This window comes from Neopelma chrysocephalum, unplaced genomic scaffold, assembly GCF_003984885.1.
Source record: "Neopelma chrysocephalum unplaced genomic scaffold, ASM398488v2 Primary Assembly neopelma1_45, whole genome shotgun sequence".
Taxonomy (NCBI): Eukaryota; Metazoa; Chordata; class Aves; order Passeriformes; family Pipridae; genus Neopelma; species Neopelma chrysocephalum.
The window spans coordinates 18,707,150-18,723,227 of NW_020897704.1; the positions used below are offsets into that span (position 1 = coordinate 18,707,150).

Sequence of the window (16,078 nt, forward strand, 5' to 3'; positions counted from 1 at the left end):
TGATCAGACCAGGACACACTACAAAATTCATCATCTGAAAATCTTTTAGAGGTGTTACATTTCTCAACAATAAGAAGCTTTTCAGAATACTCCTGAGTAGACAAATTAATTTGATCTTAAGGCAAGTCTTGCCCAATCAACTCTAGCTGCTAAAAGCTTGTTTGAAGAAATTAAGCTTTGCTTCATCTGCACGAGCAGAGAAATGACTCAGACACATTGTACGCAGGGAAGGAATCACTGGGACAGGTATCCCAGAGAAGATGTGGATGCCCCATCCCTGGAAGTGTTCAAGGCCAGGTTGGATGGGGCTCTGAGCAACCTGGTCTAGGTTAGTAACATGTGGGCAGGAAGCGTCTCTTCTATACCCATCTCCCAGTTTCCATGAGGTGAGCTCGGTCCTTGGTGCTAAGGGGCAGTGATGCACATATCTAAGGACAGGAAGGGTGATGGAGAAGGAGGGGCATTTCATCCTGGTATTCTTTGGCTTGGATGCTCATTCAAACCTTTTTAGCAAGGGACTCAATATAGGGAGGGGACATATCACACAGGAAATACTGTTCTTTGGAAACCTCTGTAAGTTGAATGAGAGGACCTATTCCTCCTCCCTGTGGAACTTGAACAGGTCTATCAATCCTTCACAAACATATACAAGCTCAGAAGAATTGTAGTGAGTGTTTAACTTCTCCTGCATATCTGTTTACAAGATATCTGGAAATTTTGACCAAGAGAATTTTATTAACCTCTTCGAAAATGGAGTAACACCACTTTACCTACAAAATGTACTGGGATCCTCCCATGACTCAGAAATCAAAGGGTTTCAAGTATTCCTCAAAAGCTCAAACAACACAGATCATGAAAACCAAGATGCCTTGGCATGTCTTCTTTCTTTTCCCCTTTGAACTTACCAATCTGGTTGAAGAGGTACAGTTTACAATTTGCTGTTGGCATGGATAATATACCTCCTCAGATTAGCCTGAGGCATATGGAAAACACGTGCCAAACAAGCCTCTACATCCCCCATGCTGCTGTTCTTTATCTTTCTGGATCTCCAAGCTGCTTGCAAACTGTCACCCACTCCATGGACCCCACGCCTACACCCTGTCTTTCTGAGGAGCAGAAATACTGCATCACTGCAGTATTAGCTTGCCTTCTGTTTCTCCAGTCAATTAAAAAAAAAACAGTTCACTACCCCTAGAACATGCCTATCAGAAGTTCCTACACCCTCTAGGAGTCTAAATTTAAAAAGGTTTTTAATTTGACAATTGGAAGCTCTGATCTGACAATTTGTTTTCCCCAAAATACAAAAAAGGCAAGAAAAAAAAAAGCGAAAAAAGACAATCCCTCATGATTTTCATGCTTGGAGTAGGTGCCAGAAAATAAGAGAGTATTCCCACAGTGCAGACAGGAGTTTCATGCAGATAACCCTGGACTAACAGCAGCAGCCAGGAGCTAATGTACCCTGCTTTTCAAGCAGGTGCTACTTGCAGAGTAAGACAGAATTTGCACAATTCCCTATACTGTTTTGCCAATATGTTCAATCTCCTTTAGAAAGAAACACTTCAGACAATGAACAAGTAACTCACTGGGAGTCAATTTTGGCCCACTGCCTCTTATTTTTCCAATTTACCTAGGAAATTGAGGTGAAATTTGTCTTTGAAAGAAGAACTCATAGAGGCCACACTTAGTTCAGAGGGTTCAGGCCAGTGTTCCTATGCCTAAGGGATAATTCTGCCCACTTCTAGCACTAAATACCATGGACTGGAGTTTGGATTCAAACAGCAACGTTCTCCTGGACTGCAGTGGGCCTTGAAATGTTTGGTCCTTCTGCCCATGCTGGTGCTGTGGCTTCTATTCTGAGCATTAGAAGACAGCAAGAAATCACTGCTAAAACCTATTAGGAAAAAGTTCTTCACCCAGAGGGTGGGGGTGTGCATTGGATCAGGCTCCCCAGGGAAGTGGTCATGGCACCAAGCCCATCAAAGCTCAGTGAGCATTTGAACAACACTCTCGGGCACGTGGTGTAATTTTTGGGACTGTCCCTGTACAGGGCCAGAAGTCAGATTTTGATGATCCTGATTCTAACCTGAGAGAGAGAACACCCCTCCTTTACAAATGGGTGACAGCTCATATTTCCTGTGCTCGTGGCCACTTTTGTTTGGAAAGTTGTTATAATGGGAAACCTAGCATAATGTGAAGTTTTAATTTCCTTCCAAACTTCCTAATCCTTGGAGGAGCCCGAAAAAGGGTTGCACTACAATTAGCAAAAAAAGAAGCCTTAAAAAAAGCCTTGCAGAGAGATTTAGAGCCCAATCATAATTTACATTTGCAGGTATGTAGATCTCTAAGTGCACGGCTTCTGCCCTGATTACTAATTAATGAGGTGCAAAGATGCCTGTTGGAGGAACCAGCTCTGATTATGTGGGCCTTATGGGAAAATGAAGCTCTTGCAATCTAAGAAGGCAGATGATATCTTTAACATATATTTTAGAAAATTACAGGAACAAATCAAGGGGCAAAATATACACATGTATATATTTTTAAAGAATCACACCCAGCCAGGTTGCGCTACCATTCGATTATCTTATTTCCTTGAATATATAAACCTGGCATGTTTAATAGATTTAGAATGCTGTCTGTTTTGCATGTCATATACATCCACTTAGGCAGTACCCTGGTATTCCAAATGGATATTACTGTCTTTATAGCATTCATTTTTCAATCGTTGAGAGGAATAAGTATACAGAGAGCTGCAAAGTGGGTTTCCCAGTTCATAATGAAGCATATGATTAAAACCTAAATTCGGCTCAGATTCAGAACAGCATCATTCTATAAAAAGGTAGTTTAGGCAAATGTTTAAGGCTGATCATCTGCTTACACAGTTTGTTAATGCAGGAGTGTTTTTTTGTTTCCTTTATTTTTAAATTTCACCATTAAAATTTCATCTCCATCTTATCAATATCAGGTGCTCCCACGTCACCTTGCTGTTAGGAGAAACCAAGGGAGAGATGTATGCAGTGAGGTGGGTTGTGACATACAGGAGGTACAAGGAAGACCCTTTTTGAGAACATTTCCTTCCTTCTTTAAAGCACAAGATAAAAGGGAGTTCAGAGCAGCTCAATACCTTCCCCAACACATCAGGTGGAGGGAAACTACCTCATATAATTTTCACCACACAAGGACTAAAGCAAAACCTCTCACAATGTTGTGCTTGCTTTAGTTTAGAGAGAGTCACAATTAAGTAAAAATAAATTAAACACGTACCATTTGACTTTTCACTATCTGCGGGTTTCATCTGAATAGGATGATGCATCTAAAAACAAAAATGAAAGAGAGTAAGGCAGGTTGGATAGTAATAAAAAATCAAGAATCATGTTTAATTATATAAATTCAAAATAACACTGTATTATAGGCTTTTAAGAAAAAATAAAATGGTAAAGGAACATTTTATAACCAGGAAGATTAAAAAAAAAATAGATCACTGGGCCCACAGGACTCCTATAAATCTTTAATTTGCTGTATCTAGTTTCAGAAGACCTCTAAAGTTACAGCCCTCATTAGTTTATGGCATGACTGGTTTCTGTTTTACCAACTTTTTTTTCCTCGAGCTCAACCACTGCCAAAACCAAGATGGAATTTTCAAGTAATTTAAGAACTAGCAAGCATTTAAAACATACTCAGAGGACTTGAGTTTGACAAATGAACTTTGCTTGTAATTAAAAAAAGCATGCTGATTCTTTCAGGACTGAAGAGGAAGAGAATCTTGCTTCTTACAATAGCTTCCTATAACTGTTCAGTATTTTATCTTTTCGTTTTAGGATACATTATACATTCATTCATAAAGCTTCCACTACAACATGGAACAATTCTGGCTTCCATAAAAACTCCTAATCCTTTTTCCTTTTCAACCTCTTCCTCCATTCATGTCCCTCTTACTGCAAAGGAAACCTACCCCCATGTGCAGCGTTCCGTGCTGAACATCTCACGGCATCCTAATGGTGTGTCCTCAGCTTTCTCTACTAAATGATGCTGCTCCCACACTGAATTGTTGATAACTCCAACAAAATTTTTACAAATGGTGCTTTTGTTCTTTCAGGAATAGCAACACCACAACAGTTGAGCTCCCTCTGATCAGAGTGTGTGGCTTTTCTGTGGACATTGGTTATAGCCAGCCATGTGGCCACTGTGGTGTACTCAGGGAAATTTTGTTACAGGTTCTCAAAAGCCTTCAGAACTGACCTCACATTGATATTCAATGTGGGAAATTTTTAAGCTTGCAAAAACCCTCACTTTTATTTTCTTTCATAGGCTCTGCATAGTTGCTGGGATTTGACTGCACAAACCTTCCGGCAGCAGCAGGGCCACTGCTTTTTCTCTCCTCAGCAATTCCTTACTGATTCACGTGAGCAGATAAATAAATGTATGCTCTATCTGCTTTTGTATCATTTTTCAGCACAGCAGAGCTGAGTATTGCCTGAAAATGTCAGAGGCAATTCCATTTTTTTAATAAAAGACTATTATGACAAACTTTGGGAAACAAAAACAGCTGAGCAGGAGAGAACATCCATGCCCTCATATCAAATGTGCTTTCAAAGCAGCACAGAAACCCAAATCTGTATTGCTTTTGGTGGAGCCACTTAGCCTCCAGGGAAAAAGATGCTGGATTCTTTAGAAAATATAAAATATAGCTGTGAATGTTTCTGTAAGATTTACTCAAAGTCCAGAATGCTCCCTGGCCCTGCAAATCAATGCGTTGCCTGTGCTGCTTGCAAACTCCCCACTGTGCCCTAAGGAAAAGGCAAAGCCACAAGGTAGATGTAGTCGCCAGGATGCATAAATTTGCTTCAATTTTAACAATTCTGTTCTCTTTGAATCATTCATTTCCTAAATGGACCTTAATAGCCCAGCACTTTTCTGCCACTCTTATTCGATCAAATTTATAGGAAAAAGGGAACTTCTATCGTACTCTGTCTTTAGTGCTTAATATTTATCCTGAAATCAACAATACATTGGGCACTGCAGGAGACTTAAAATTCATGGGAATGTGATGCAGCATGTCTACTCAGCAATCAAAAAGAGAAAGAAGAAAAAAGGTGTAACTTGCTCCATGAGCCTGCTGAAGGTTACTGATGTCTCTGAGGAGCAATGGAGTGGTAAAAAAATAGAGGAAAGAAAGGTAAGTACTGTAAATTCAGGAATATGCAGATTATAACAGAAACCCAAATTCAGGCCTTTTGTAGACAGAGAATCTATCGCTCTTTATAGTTGCATTTATATACTCCAAAGAGGAGATATTTTGAATAAAGGCAATTCTAACAATGTTAAAAACCTCTCACTTCTGAACTTCTCAAACTGCCTGAACTACAGAAGCCAACTTTAGACTGAATTCATGTGAAGAAGTTGTTTTTGCAGCCCATGGTCACAACACAAAGATCAGTGTCACCCAACAAACACATTTATTGCACCCGATATTGTCCTCTTCTGTTACACATAATTACCCCAAGTTCATTAAGTCAGTAATCTGGTACATTCACGAAGCAAGAGGCAAGATTTAACAGGATGCTTCAGCTGGTTTTCTACTTGATTTCAAAGGTTCCTGCTGAAAAGTCATGGTCCAAACTCCCTTCACACCAGCAAGTTGAATTCGGGAGCGATGCTGTTGTGCTTAAAATTATATAGGTGCAAAACCAACACAAGATCCAGCTCAGGCCTGGAGAGTTTAAACTACAGAACATCCTGGAAAAAATGGATGCGATACACAAACCTGGCTTCAGCGGAAGAGGAAGGTGGAAAAATACCTTCCTGACAGTTTCCTAACATGAGAGGGCTCATGTTGAAGCTTGTTTAACCCTGACCATCACCAATTGATACGTTAACAACCTTTAACACTAGATTCAATAAAACATGCCATTTATAACCTGAAATGGGTTTTACAGAGTCACTGGTTCGCATCTCATTATTAAACTCATTGCTGACCTCTAGAGACAACTGCCGTGACAATACATATTATAAGCTCTCTACCCATAAAATATTTAAAGGTAGGTGTAAAAAAGAAAGGAAAAGAAAAGAAAAGAATGACTCTCAAAGAAGTGTGCAGTGAATAAGAAAATTAAAGGGGCAGAGACAAAAGCTAAATAGGTACTATCCTTTCACTCTACAATGAGCAAAAGAGAAAATAATCTGAGCGTTTTATATCTTCCTTGTATAACTGCAGGCTATAAAAATAATAAAATAGCTGCGCTTTCCCAGGCCCTCCAAAAGATTATAGATGATATAAACCTGTTTCAAATTAGATGCCACTCACTAGAATCATGTCATCTACTGAAATGAAGGATTTCATGTCTTATCAGAAACCTGTTATTGCAGCTATACATCACTTATGATCTCAAGGTAAGTGCTTTCTCAGTATGTCATGCTGTCACGCAGAACAACAGGAAGCATTTTCTTCTTTACTTGAAAAAATCTTTGTTTAAGAAAGCACAGTATTTATAAATGCACAGTTGCAATTAACAAATAGGCAAGAGTAAGAAAAATAACCGCAGCAAATAATTTATAGACTTGAACACCACCCTGCACTCAGACCATACAGTAAAAAGAGAGCAACACAGCTCTCAGGCAAGTTCTTTCTGAGCGTTGGCAGCTTCCCCTGGCAAGCACTGTGCATGGGGATATCACACCCAGGCTGGAGTACGGGCTGTAAGGAACAACCTCTCCTTGTCAATATTATAGAGAGCTCACAGCTGTGCAGCAAGTACAGCACATCCTACCTTTCCTACAGGCACTCTCTGTTCATAGGTCTTAAAACACACCATGCCACTGTTTTACAACTGAGAGCAGGCAAATGCCTGTTGCCCAAGGTTGCTGGTGCCTTGTGGCAGTGCTGGCAGCAAAAAGGGGGCTTCATTACTCTAACAGAGCCCACCTGAAGCCAGAGGCCAAGCACATCACCACGTCTCCTTGGGCACATCCCAAGCAGGGGTGCTGATGGTCCACAGGAATCAAAAAGGCAAAGAAAAATGTCAAACATTAAATCCTGAAAATCCCCCTAAAATCAATGAGAATCTGGCTGCTGGCAATGTCCAGGGCACCAGCAGGACCACGCCTGGCCTAGAATTACAATTGAATAGTTAACTCTTTTTTTTTCCCCTCTTTTTCCTGAGTACATCCCACTGTATGTAACTTCATCAGATAAAAAACCACAGAAGAACAACCCAAAACTTCTCAAGGCACACACCCTCTCCAGTTTTAGAGCCTCAAACTCATCTTTTCAACCACAATAATGCTTCCTATTTACATTCTTGTCAAAGCCATGTGACATCTGCATGGGAGAAAAACAAGCCGGCTAAGAGTCTATTTCTGGCAAAAATATTGCAAGGAAATTAGATTAACCTGGGTGGAATTCTGTCTGGGAATTTGGAGTCTGTCGTGGTGATTAAGTCATCATTTCTGTCAGATTACTCTAATCGGCTGTCAAATACGATTCCACAACCCCATCTGTAACTTGGCATCCTTGTTATTCAGTCGATGTTACCTTCTGTATACAAAACAAACACCAAACAAGGAGGTGTGTGCAGTCTAGCATTTAGCAGAGTCATTAGCTGTGATTACTATTGTGTGCTTGCACATTGCACGAGGCGATCAACGTATTGTTTGTTTTGTTTAGTCAGGAGATGCTTCAAATCAGGTGTAATCTTTACCCTGAAGTGCTAAGGGTGAGTGGGGAAGAACTGTCTCCAGGCATGGATGAGGATAGGAGTGGCATGGTCCAAGTTGCCATCGAGTCACCTGCAACTGCTTAAATCTCCTTTTGGAGTTGTCAGTATATTTGGTGGAAAGGCTTTTGGGCACCTGCTTGCCATCCGTTTTCTGAAGAGAAATGGGCATTCAGATGTTCTGGGTGGGCTAAAGACTTCCTGAGAGCAGTAATTTCTGTGAGTGAAGCAAGGTTTGTAGGAGGAGGAGGTTAGCACCATAAATGGTCTGTATTGGCTGGTTTAATAAGAGGTATTTTGTTAAACATGTGAGCATGTTAGTCTTACAGAGGACTTTAGTGATTAAAAGCAGGAGCTGCTTTTCAGTGAAGATGAAGGAGCTGATGGGCTCAATTTGCTGCAGCTGTGTTGGGTCTGTGAAATTTGGGTACCCTCAGCACCTCTGAAACTCTAGTCACATAATTAGACTATGAATACTCATTACTTTATGGTCCGTTGCAAAAACACCTTCATACATCCATTAGCAGCTTTTATTCTCCACTCCTGCCACTGCAGATGCATGTGCCTCGCTCCTGTGATTCCTCATGCCTTGAGGAAAGAAAACCATTTGGCAAGAAAGGACTTGGAATGCACGTAAGCCTGCCCACACCTTCACCCAGCTCAATATGGCACTGAAAGACCACCTCAAAGACCTCTGAACTTAAGCACAGTGTGACTTTACACCACCAGAGTTGAGGGGATGTGTGTGGACAATATTATACATGACCCCTCACTGCTTACCATTCCTCTCATCATCTTTCTATAAACTTTTAAAGCCACCAGAAGACTTCTAAAGCTCTTAGCCCTTTTCAGACCTGTCCCCTTCCTCTCTTCCCTGTCATCTGCTCTGGCTATAAGTTTCTAGCCATGACCCAGCTCAGTCCCTTACCTGTCACTCTCACAAACCACACTGCAGGGAAACACAACACAATGGAGCTAAACTTTCGCCCAAGCAAAGGGTAAATTTGAAGAACTTGGGTTACTTGGGTAATATCCAAACCAAACAGAAAGCAATAGGATTAAATGATGACAGCTTGCATGTATCTTGTCATTTCTAGCACTTTAGGACTTCTCCTTGCTGGCATTAATCACTTGTTGAAGCCAAAGGGGACTTCTTTCATATTTTCTACCTCTCAGAATTGTAAAATGTCAGGAAAGAATGTGGGAGAGAGAGGAAGAGATGTCAGACCTTAATTAAACCCTAATATTCTTCTTGGGGGAAGGATTATAAATCCGGAGACTTTTTGGAATCAATAGAAAAACCAAAGAGAAAGAAAATATCAAGGAGCAGCAGGGAGAGGCTGAGGGCACAGGAGAAGAAATGCACCTAAAGAGGTACCAGCATGAAAGCCATTTGGAAAAAAATATGTTCTTTGTCTAACTCCAGTCTGGAAATGAATTCAAACCTTTCTCCAAGCTCCTGATCCAATTAGTGAGTGCAGTTTAATTAGACCAGCAGTCCAAGGAAAAAACGCATCTCTACTTGCCAGGCTCCTGAGCACCTTCACTGAGTCTGGAAGTCAGGAAGGCATATATTGACCTACCAAAGGACTGGAGGAAGAAGAGAAAATGGTCCATAAGCACCAGAGAATTAAATGATTTTCAGAGGTCATTGTTTTTCTGGATTATTATGTGCAGATACCTCTACACACACCCCCCAGCCCCTCATTTCAGCTTCTAGCTCCCCAGTTTTTCTGTAGGATCCTTTCAGAGAAGCTCTTAAACACATTTCTCACATCACTTCATTGCCAACTGGTTTTGCTTTTTTAAACCCTTGTGACTCACAAGTGATACTAGTTTCCCAGAACTGAAAGAGGTGTATTTTCCTATCGAAAAGAACTGTTTAGAATGACTTCTCTAGGGTCAAACTAACTTGAATTACGCAGTTAATATCTGGCTACAGCTTCAGGGAACTTCTCTGGGAACCAGGGACAGTCTCTAAGGCCAAATAAATACTAGTGAATAAAAGAGGCAAGGGACTGCTCTCTGGCTCTTAAAAGAAGTGGCATGGCACAGCTTGCATTTACGCAGCCATACTTCTCCTTCCTCTCGAAACAGGATGTCCTTGTCCATAGTGCCTAGTGGGAACAGTGTCTAGCCCATGTTATTCCCTCAGATATGCCCAGGCAGGAAAGTGCTAACCAGCACCATGCTCCTGCTTGCTTCACCAGCACAGGCAGAGCTTTGGACTCCCAGTATTGGTTGGAGTAATTTACCTTAGTTTATTCACGGGTAAAAGCAGGACAAATATGCATCCATCACATAGACTCTCACAAATAAATGTAAAGCAGTTGCTGTAACTGCCTGACTGATGGCATAGCTAGAAGATTGTTTGCTGTCATCCTTTCATAAATCCCAATTTAGGGGATTTAAGCTGTGTTAGGTATTCACACAATTTTTGTAGTAGAAGAATGTGGTCAGTTACTTGGCTTCCTAGATTACCGTCAGACATATATATATGCATATTTTGGAGAGAGAGAGAGAGAGAGAGAGAGTGGGGGAGGGAAGGAGGAAGGGAGAGAAGCAAGAGAAAATGAATATTGCTGGTGGGTGCCAAATATAGTTCATGCGGTAATGCATAACATCATTATTTTCTATTTAGAGCACAGAAACAAGCATATAGCTTGCTTAAAACAAGTCGTTTCTTTTACCGGAGAACACTAAAACCGCTGAAATTCAATGGCTTTTGGAAGCTTTCCAACTCAGTCATTTGCAATCCACTACACTCTGTGGTTCAAATTCAAGTTAAATTAAACATTAGTTAGAGAGACTAAAAACTAAGCTGTGCTTTAAAATAATATTAAAAATTTAAAAAATAATAGAAATAATAATAAGAATGGAAGTAATAATACTAATACTAATAATTCATCTAGTGATCCCTTCCACAGTCACCCCCACATCCTGCTGTTCCTCCTGTACATTTACTAATTAGGCTGTAGCACTCAGTCTCCTTTAAAAGTTGTATCCTCATATAGAAATTAAAAAGTTGGATGTCTTAGAAGAAATTCCCTTCCTAATGTACAAATAGCTAGTGTTGCTCTGTTAGCAGTTCTCCTCCATTTATTTAATCCCTTCATTTCTTACCTCCCACACTTATGGCAACAACTCCAAGACACAAGTGAGCCAAACACAGAGATAAAGAACAGGAGATATGGCCAAAAATTGTCTCTTCAAAATCACTGGGAAAGCAAAGTGATTAACTATCTTCTCTTCAAACAAATGAGGCTTTGCAGAAGCTATTCAATCCTAAAAATAGACATTAAGTGGGATTGTATACCTTGTTGGGAATAATGCCTTGGGGATATTTCGTATCATCCATGCTTAAAAAGCAAACCCATTAGACATCTGAGCAAAACATGAGATATTATTTTAACAGCAAGAGTTATCCATCTCATCTGCAGCGGCAATAACTTCTGTTGACATTTTGCCAATTGAAGTATGCATGCCAACAGGGTGGGGCGGGAAGACAACAAAAGTCTCTCCGTGACATTAATTGCCTGGGTTTTAACACCCATTCAAGGCAACTGCAAGGAGCAAAAATTCCTGCCCAGGTTTCTGAGCGGAAAACGAAGCGCGGTGAGGCGGCGGTTTGCCCAGTGCCACGCAGGGAAGCACTGCATGGGCCGGAATGACGATCCGAAGGGAGGGAGCCAAGCTGTCCACACCACATCAGAGCCTGAGCTCCTCACGCTCTAATTGATTCCTCTCCTAACACCACTGCAAGGTACTTACCGCCGCTATCTCTTCTCGGCAGAAAGGAAGGTAATGGGGGAAAAAGGCATAGAGGCTATATGTGATTCATCTGGAGTTATTCCACAACTGAAGCAAAATCAATCCAAAAATCTTGTCATTTTATCATCAGATACAGGTAAGACATTAATTAGCGTGTGTACTCCACACAAGCATATTTTTTTTACAGTATTACTCCCTGGACACCCTACTCAAGAGGTAACATAAGAACTTGAAGCAGCGATCCAGGGCTGCTGGAGCAACCAAATGCCAGCCAAGCTGCAGTGGGTTTGGGATCTCAGCTAATAACTAATGCAGCCCTGTGCTGCATTGGGTGGATTTGCCCAGCATGACCTAAGATGCCACGACTCAATTCCCAGCATGACACAAGCCTTCCAGTCAATGTCCCACTGGACATGACTCAAGTGTTCTGAAGCCGTACTTTCTTCCACCTCCCTAGTTGGGTGTTTGTTTCCTGAAGTCAACAGGACTTTAAGACTCAAAAAGGAGTACTTTTCCTTCAAATCTAAGAACACTCCCTTGCCCCACATCAGTATTTGGAAAACAGAGCCAGAGCAAAGCCAAAACACGCTACGTGTTAACTCATCTTTTGTGAGAAGTCCTCCCACCTCCCATGGGAATTAAACAAAGGTCCCTCAACCATCCCAAAAGGAGAAGGCAGCAAAGCAAGAGTTTGTGCTTACTTTGGTGGTCTGCAGAGGCAGATTTCGCATTTCTTCTCCCAGGAAAAGTCAGATTCCCTGCTTAGGAACCACTGACTCCTGAGGGCATATTCAGTGACTTTTGCCCTTCTCAGAATCTGTGAAGGCTCAAGACAGTGTTCCCATTTTAAAAAAGACCTCTGCTGCCAAATGGAAATATTCAAGTAGCTCAGTCTGCGGTCACCATTTTAGGGTGCTAAGCTTTGAGCCTGGTCCACAGGAAACCCCTCCCTTTCTACATAAATCCCTCTAATTTCACATCAACATCTAGGATGATTTTTAGAAACTTGTGAGGAAAACAAAGCAATCCTCTAGCCACTCCTTCTTCTCTCCCAAAAACACAATCCCAACAAAAAATAAAATAAATTCTCTTTCAGGCTACCAATGACTGTGAAGAAATTTAGTTTAAATGGAAGGTTTTTAAAAACATGCAATAGCTTTTGTAATGCAAAGCACAAACTTGGTTCTCAGTGAGGCCAAGGCTACCAGGATATTAAATGCTTGTTTTGCACAAGTTTTATTTTAAGATTTACGCTGTTCTGTGCTTGCATGTACTATCTGCTCTGTGAACTCTGCTCTGGGAAAACACCATGTGATTGTGCTCATCGATATCCTCTACCTTTGCCAAGTTAAAATTCAGGAAATAACCCTTTAAAAGAGATGACAAAGAACAGCAACATTTCAGAAAGGTAAGAAAGTACAGTCAGGGGCTTCTCTGTTTCTTTCACAGTGTTATCTCATCTATACTTATCTTCTCAATTTTTTGCTTTCACTTAATAAGAGAGAAATCACCCTCAGCCACTCCCCCAGTTTCACATCAGAGATTTTTCTGTTCATTTACTAAGCGGATCTTCTGCCTGACTCTTTCTGCAGCATGGAAGGTCACCTTCATCCAGCAACGCACTTGGGCTCCTCTTCTGACAGAAACTAGAGTCTATTATTTGATACAAAACTCAAATTCTAGGCTATAGGAATTTTTTTTTTTAATGTAAAGCTTTTTTAAAGTTCTGTTGGAAGGCTTTCCTATTTGCATTACAATGTACTAGCAAGAACATCTTATAGCTAAAAAGTGTGATTGAGGTAAGTCTAAAATAAGCCCCCAAAGCATCAAAATTATAACTTCTATTGAAATTCTACCTTTTAAATTAGAGCAAAGGGTACAACATATAGAAAGAGTAGGCACTGATGATGTGGGGCTGCTGCTGTTTTCACTTTTAGCAAAGGTGCAGAAAAGTTCTAAGTTCGGAATATATCTCTCGATTCACAATTCCCACCCCTCCAGAAAGCAGAAAGCAGTCAAATTTCTCCCTGTTACCAAAAGACAGACCAATCCAGATTTCTTTAAAGGGCAGATATGAGCCCCAAACTACTTGTCAACACGCATGCCTCTAAATATTGCAGGGAATAGCCAAAGCATTCAGGTAGAAAAGAGGTTTTGAATGAAGATGTCAAAAATCCTGCTCTTCTGACTGAGATCAGCTGGAATAAGTAGTACAGTTTTATTGTTGAACCAGCAGAGCCATAATATTTTACGCCAAATGAGGATATGGCTCATAAATTCTATTTAAGCTCTCTATGAGCTGAAGTTACAGGAATTTTCCACGACTATCCAGTATCAGCATCCAAATAAAAGCTCTCAGTGTTATGCCAATACTCTGCAGTGGCAAAATAATCTGGCTGTGGAGAGAGAATGAAAAAGATACCTTGATATTTGATCCATCTATGAAAACAGAATGACACTGCAGTATCCAGCCACAAGAATACACAAACACACACTGTCCACACCAAAATACGAACCTCTAGTTGTGTATACATACAAACAACAGTAAGAATCACGTAGAGCAACCACGTTATTTTTAACCACCCTTTGTATGAACTCACTCTCTTTAATTTTTTAGCATCTCTCTAGCTAATGTACTCTGCCAGTGCTTTCTTTGGGATAAGGAAAGTGGTTTGTACTCAAACTAAACACACACAGTATATATTTATAGTGCTAATCTTTAGGAATTCTAATGTATTTGAATGTTTCTGTCTGTCAATAGGTGTTTGGGAAGTTAAACAAACAAAAAATAAATGGACAACATTAGCAGAAACATATATTTTTGAAGAATGAGTCAGTTCCAGCTGGCTGTGGTGTTTGGATCAAGCTGTGATTAGTAAAAGGGATGGCATCAGGAACAGTAAGTCAAAAACCAACCTGCCTCCACCCATCTGAACCAGCATCTGACCCCAAACATGAACCTTAATGCCTGTGTCCTGAGACAGGGCCCCTTGATTCTCTTGAAAAAAGCAACAATATGCTTCATTTAGTGACTATAAATGTCAGTATGGGAAAAGTTGTCTTCCCTTACTTATTCTTTACTGCTACTCAATTAGAAGTTTTCTCCGCGTTGTGCCCCAAGAGTAACATCTTTACACGCGACTTGCCTAAAGGTCAAAGAAATCTCTTCGCAGAGATGGCTTCGGGTGGAACAGCTGGAGGCCACGGAGAGCTAGCAGGAAGGTCCTCTGATAAAACCAACTGAGCTAAAAGCTCTTACAACCATTCATCCTACCTGCTCCAAAGGTAGCATTTAGAGCTATTGGGAAGTCTTGAACTCCTGGTTTCTTGGCATATGCTATTTTTTCTGAGAGAGGCTAATGCAGCCTGAGGGCTGTTGCAATGCCAGCAAAGCTAGCAGAGGGCAAGGAAAGCACAGGGGAAGAGGAATGGGTGCAGAAAAGAAATTTCCCCAATGTCACATCCTCTATTTTTGGCTCTCATGTCAACAGGGAGGAAGACAAGTGGCAGACATGAGGGCTGTCAGCTATCAGGCCACTTTTAAACTGGGATAAACCCATGTCATTCTTTGCAAAATGAAAAGGGTCACAAGAGGCAAGGGACATGCCTGCCTGAGCAACCCTCAGAGCCCTCCAGACACAAGTGTATAAGCACAGCACTTAGACTGGCTGAAGCTCTTAGCAAGATCTTTCTTTTTGGCTAATCATATATTTTTGCACAAATAGGAGGATTCTATATTCACACGAGCATAGCAATTTCCTTCACTTCTTAGCAATTGGAGAAATGAGAGATTAAATAATCCAGTAGCTCATCTTGAACGACTTAATGCCAGTACAGGATTACTGTCTATGCCATATTTTCTAATGCTTTCCTACCCCAACCCCCCATAAGAATTGGGATTTAACCTTGTTTCCTTTAGAAGATTATTCTAATTGAACAGACACTGTTTATTTTTTTCCTGATACTTGATCTAAGCTTTATTTCACCTCTTATGATGGTAAATCTTCAGTTCTCTGTACAATCAAAAATAATTCCCATTTATCACTGGCATTTGGGCAGTACTTGGCCCTGAAGGAAATAAATGCACCATCTACATGGATGCTGCTGTGGATGCTTGGTGAGGTACTCCCACAACAGCACTTATCCTCTCTGTATTCTTTGCAATATCTGAAATGAACCTACTGTATAATAACACAGCACATTTTCCTCCAAGGTATTGTCAGGAATTTGCCACAAAATAATATTAGTTGCTGTCTGGTGGATACTTGCTCAAGTGATGGTCTAGAAAACAAACTCCCTTCAATCATTTGAGCCATTCACAGCTGAATGGAAATATAAAGGTATCACATCCCTCGCATCTCTGCGTGAGGCTTTAATCCCTCTGAGAGATCCTGGCAGCGGTAAGGAACACTGGAGTGTTGTGTTTATTTTCATGGTGGAATTGCAAGCTTCAGTTATAGAGGTTATCTGAATTTCAGTTTATAGAGTCATAGAATGGTTTGGGTTGGAAGGGGCCTTAAGGCTCATCTTGTTCCAACCCCCCTGCCATAGGCAGGTTTCACTAGACCAGGCTGCTCCGAGTACTTAGTTTAAAACTA

General features: G+C 40.8%; 1 protein-coding gene across 9 annotated transcripts in view; it reads right to left on the reverse strand.

Moving 5' to 3' along the window:
• The window catches only part of CELF2 (CUGBP Elav-like family member 2), a 557,258-nt gene that overhangs the window by 75,734 nt on the left and 465,446 nt on the right, over window positions 1-16,078 (reverse strand). For all 9 annotated transcript variants that reach the window (XM_027679569.1, XM_027679566.1, XM_027679564.1 and 6 more), the window contains one exon: window positions 3,262-3,310. In XM_027679569.1, coding sequence (XP_027535370.1) covers window positions 3,262-3,310 — 49 coding nt within the window. The remainder of the gene's footprint in view (window positions 1-3,261; window positions 3,311-16,078) is intronic.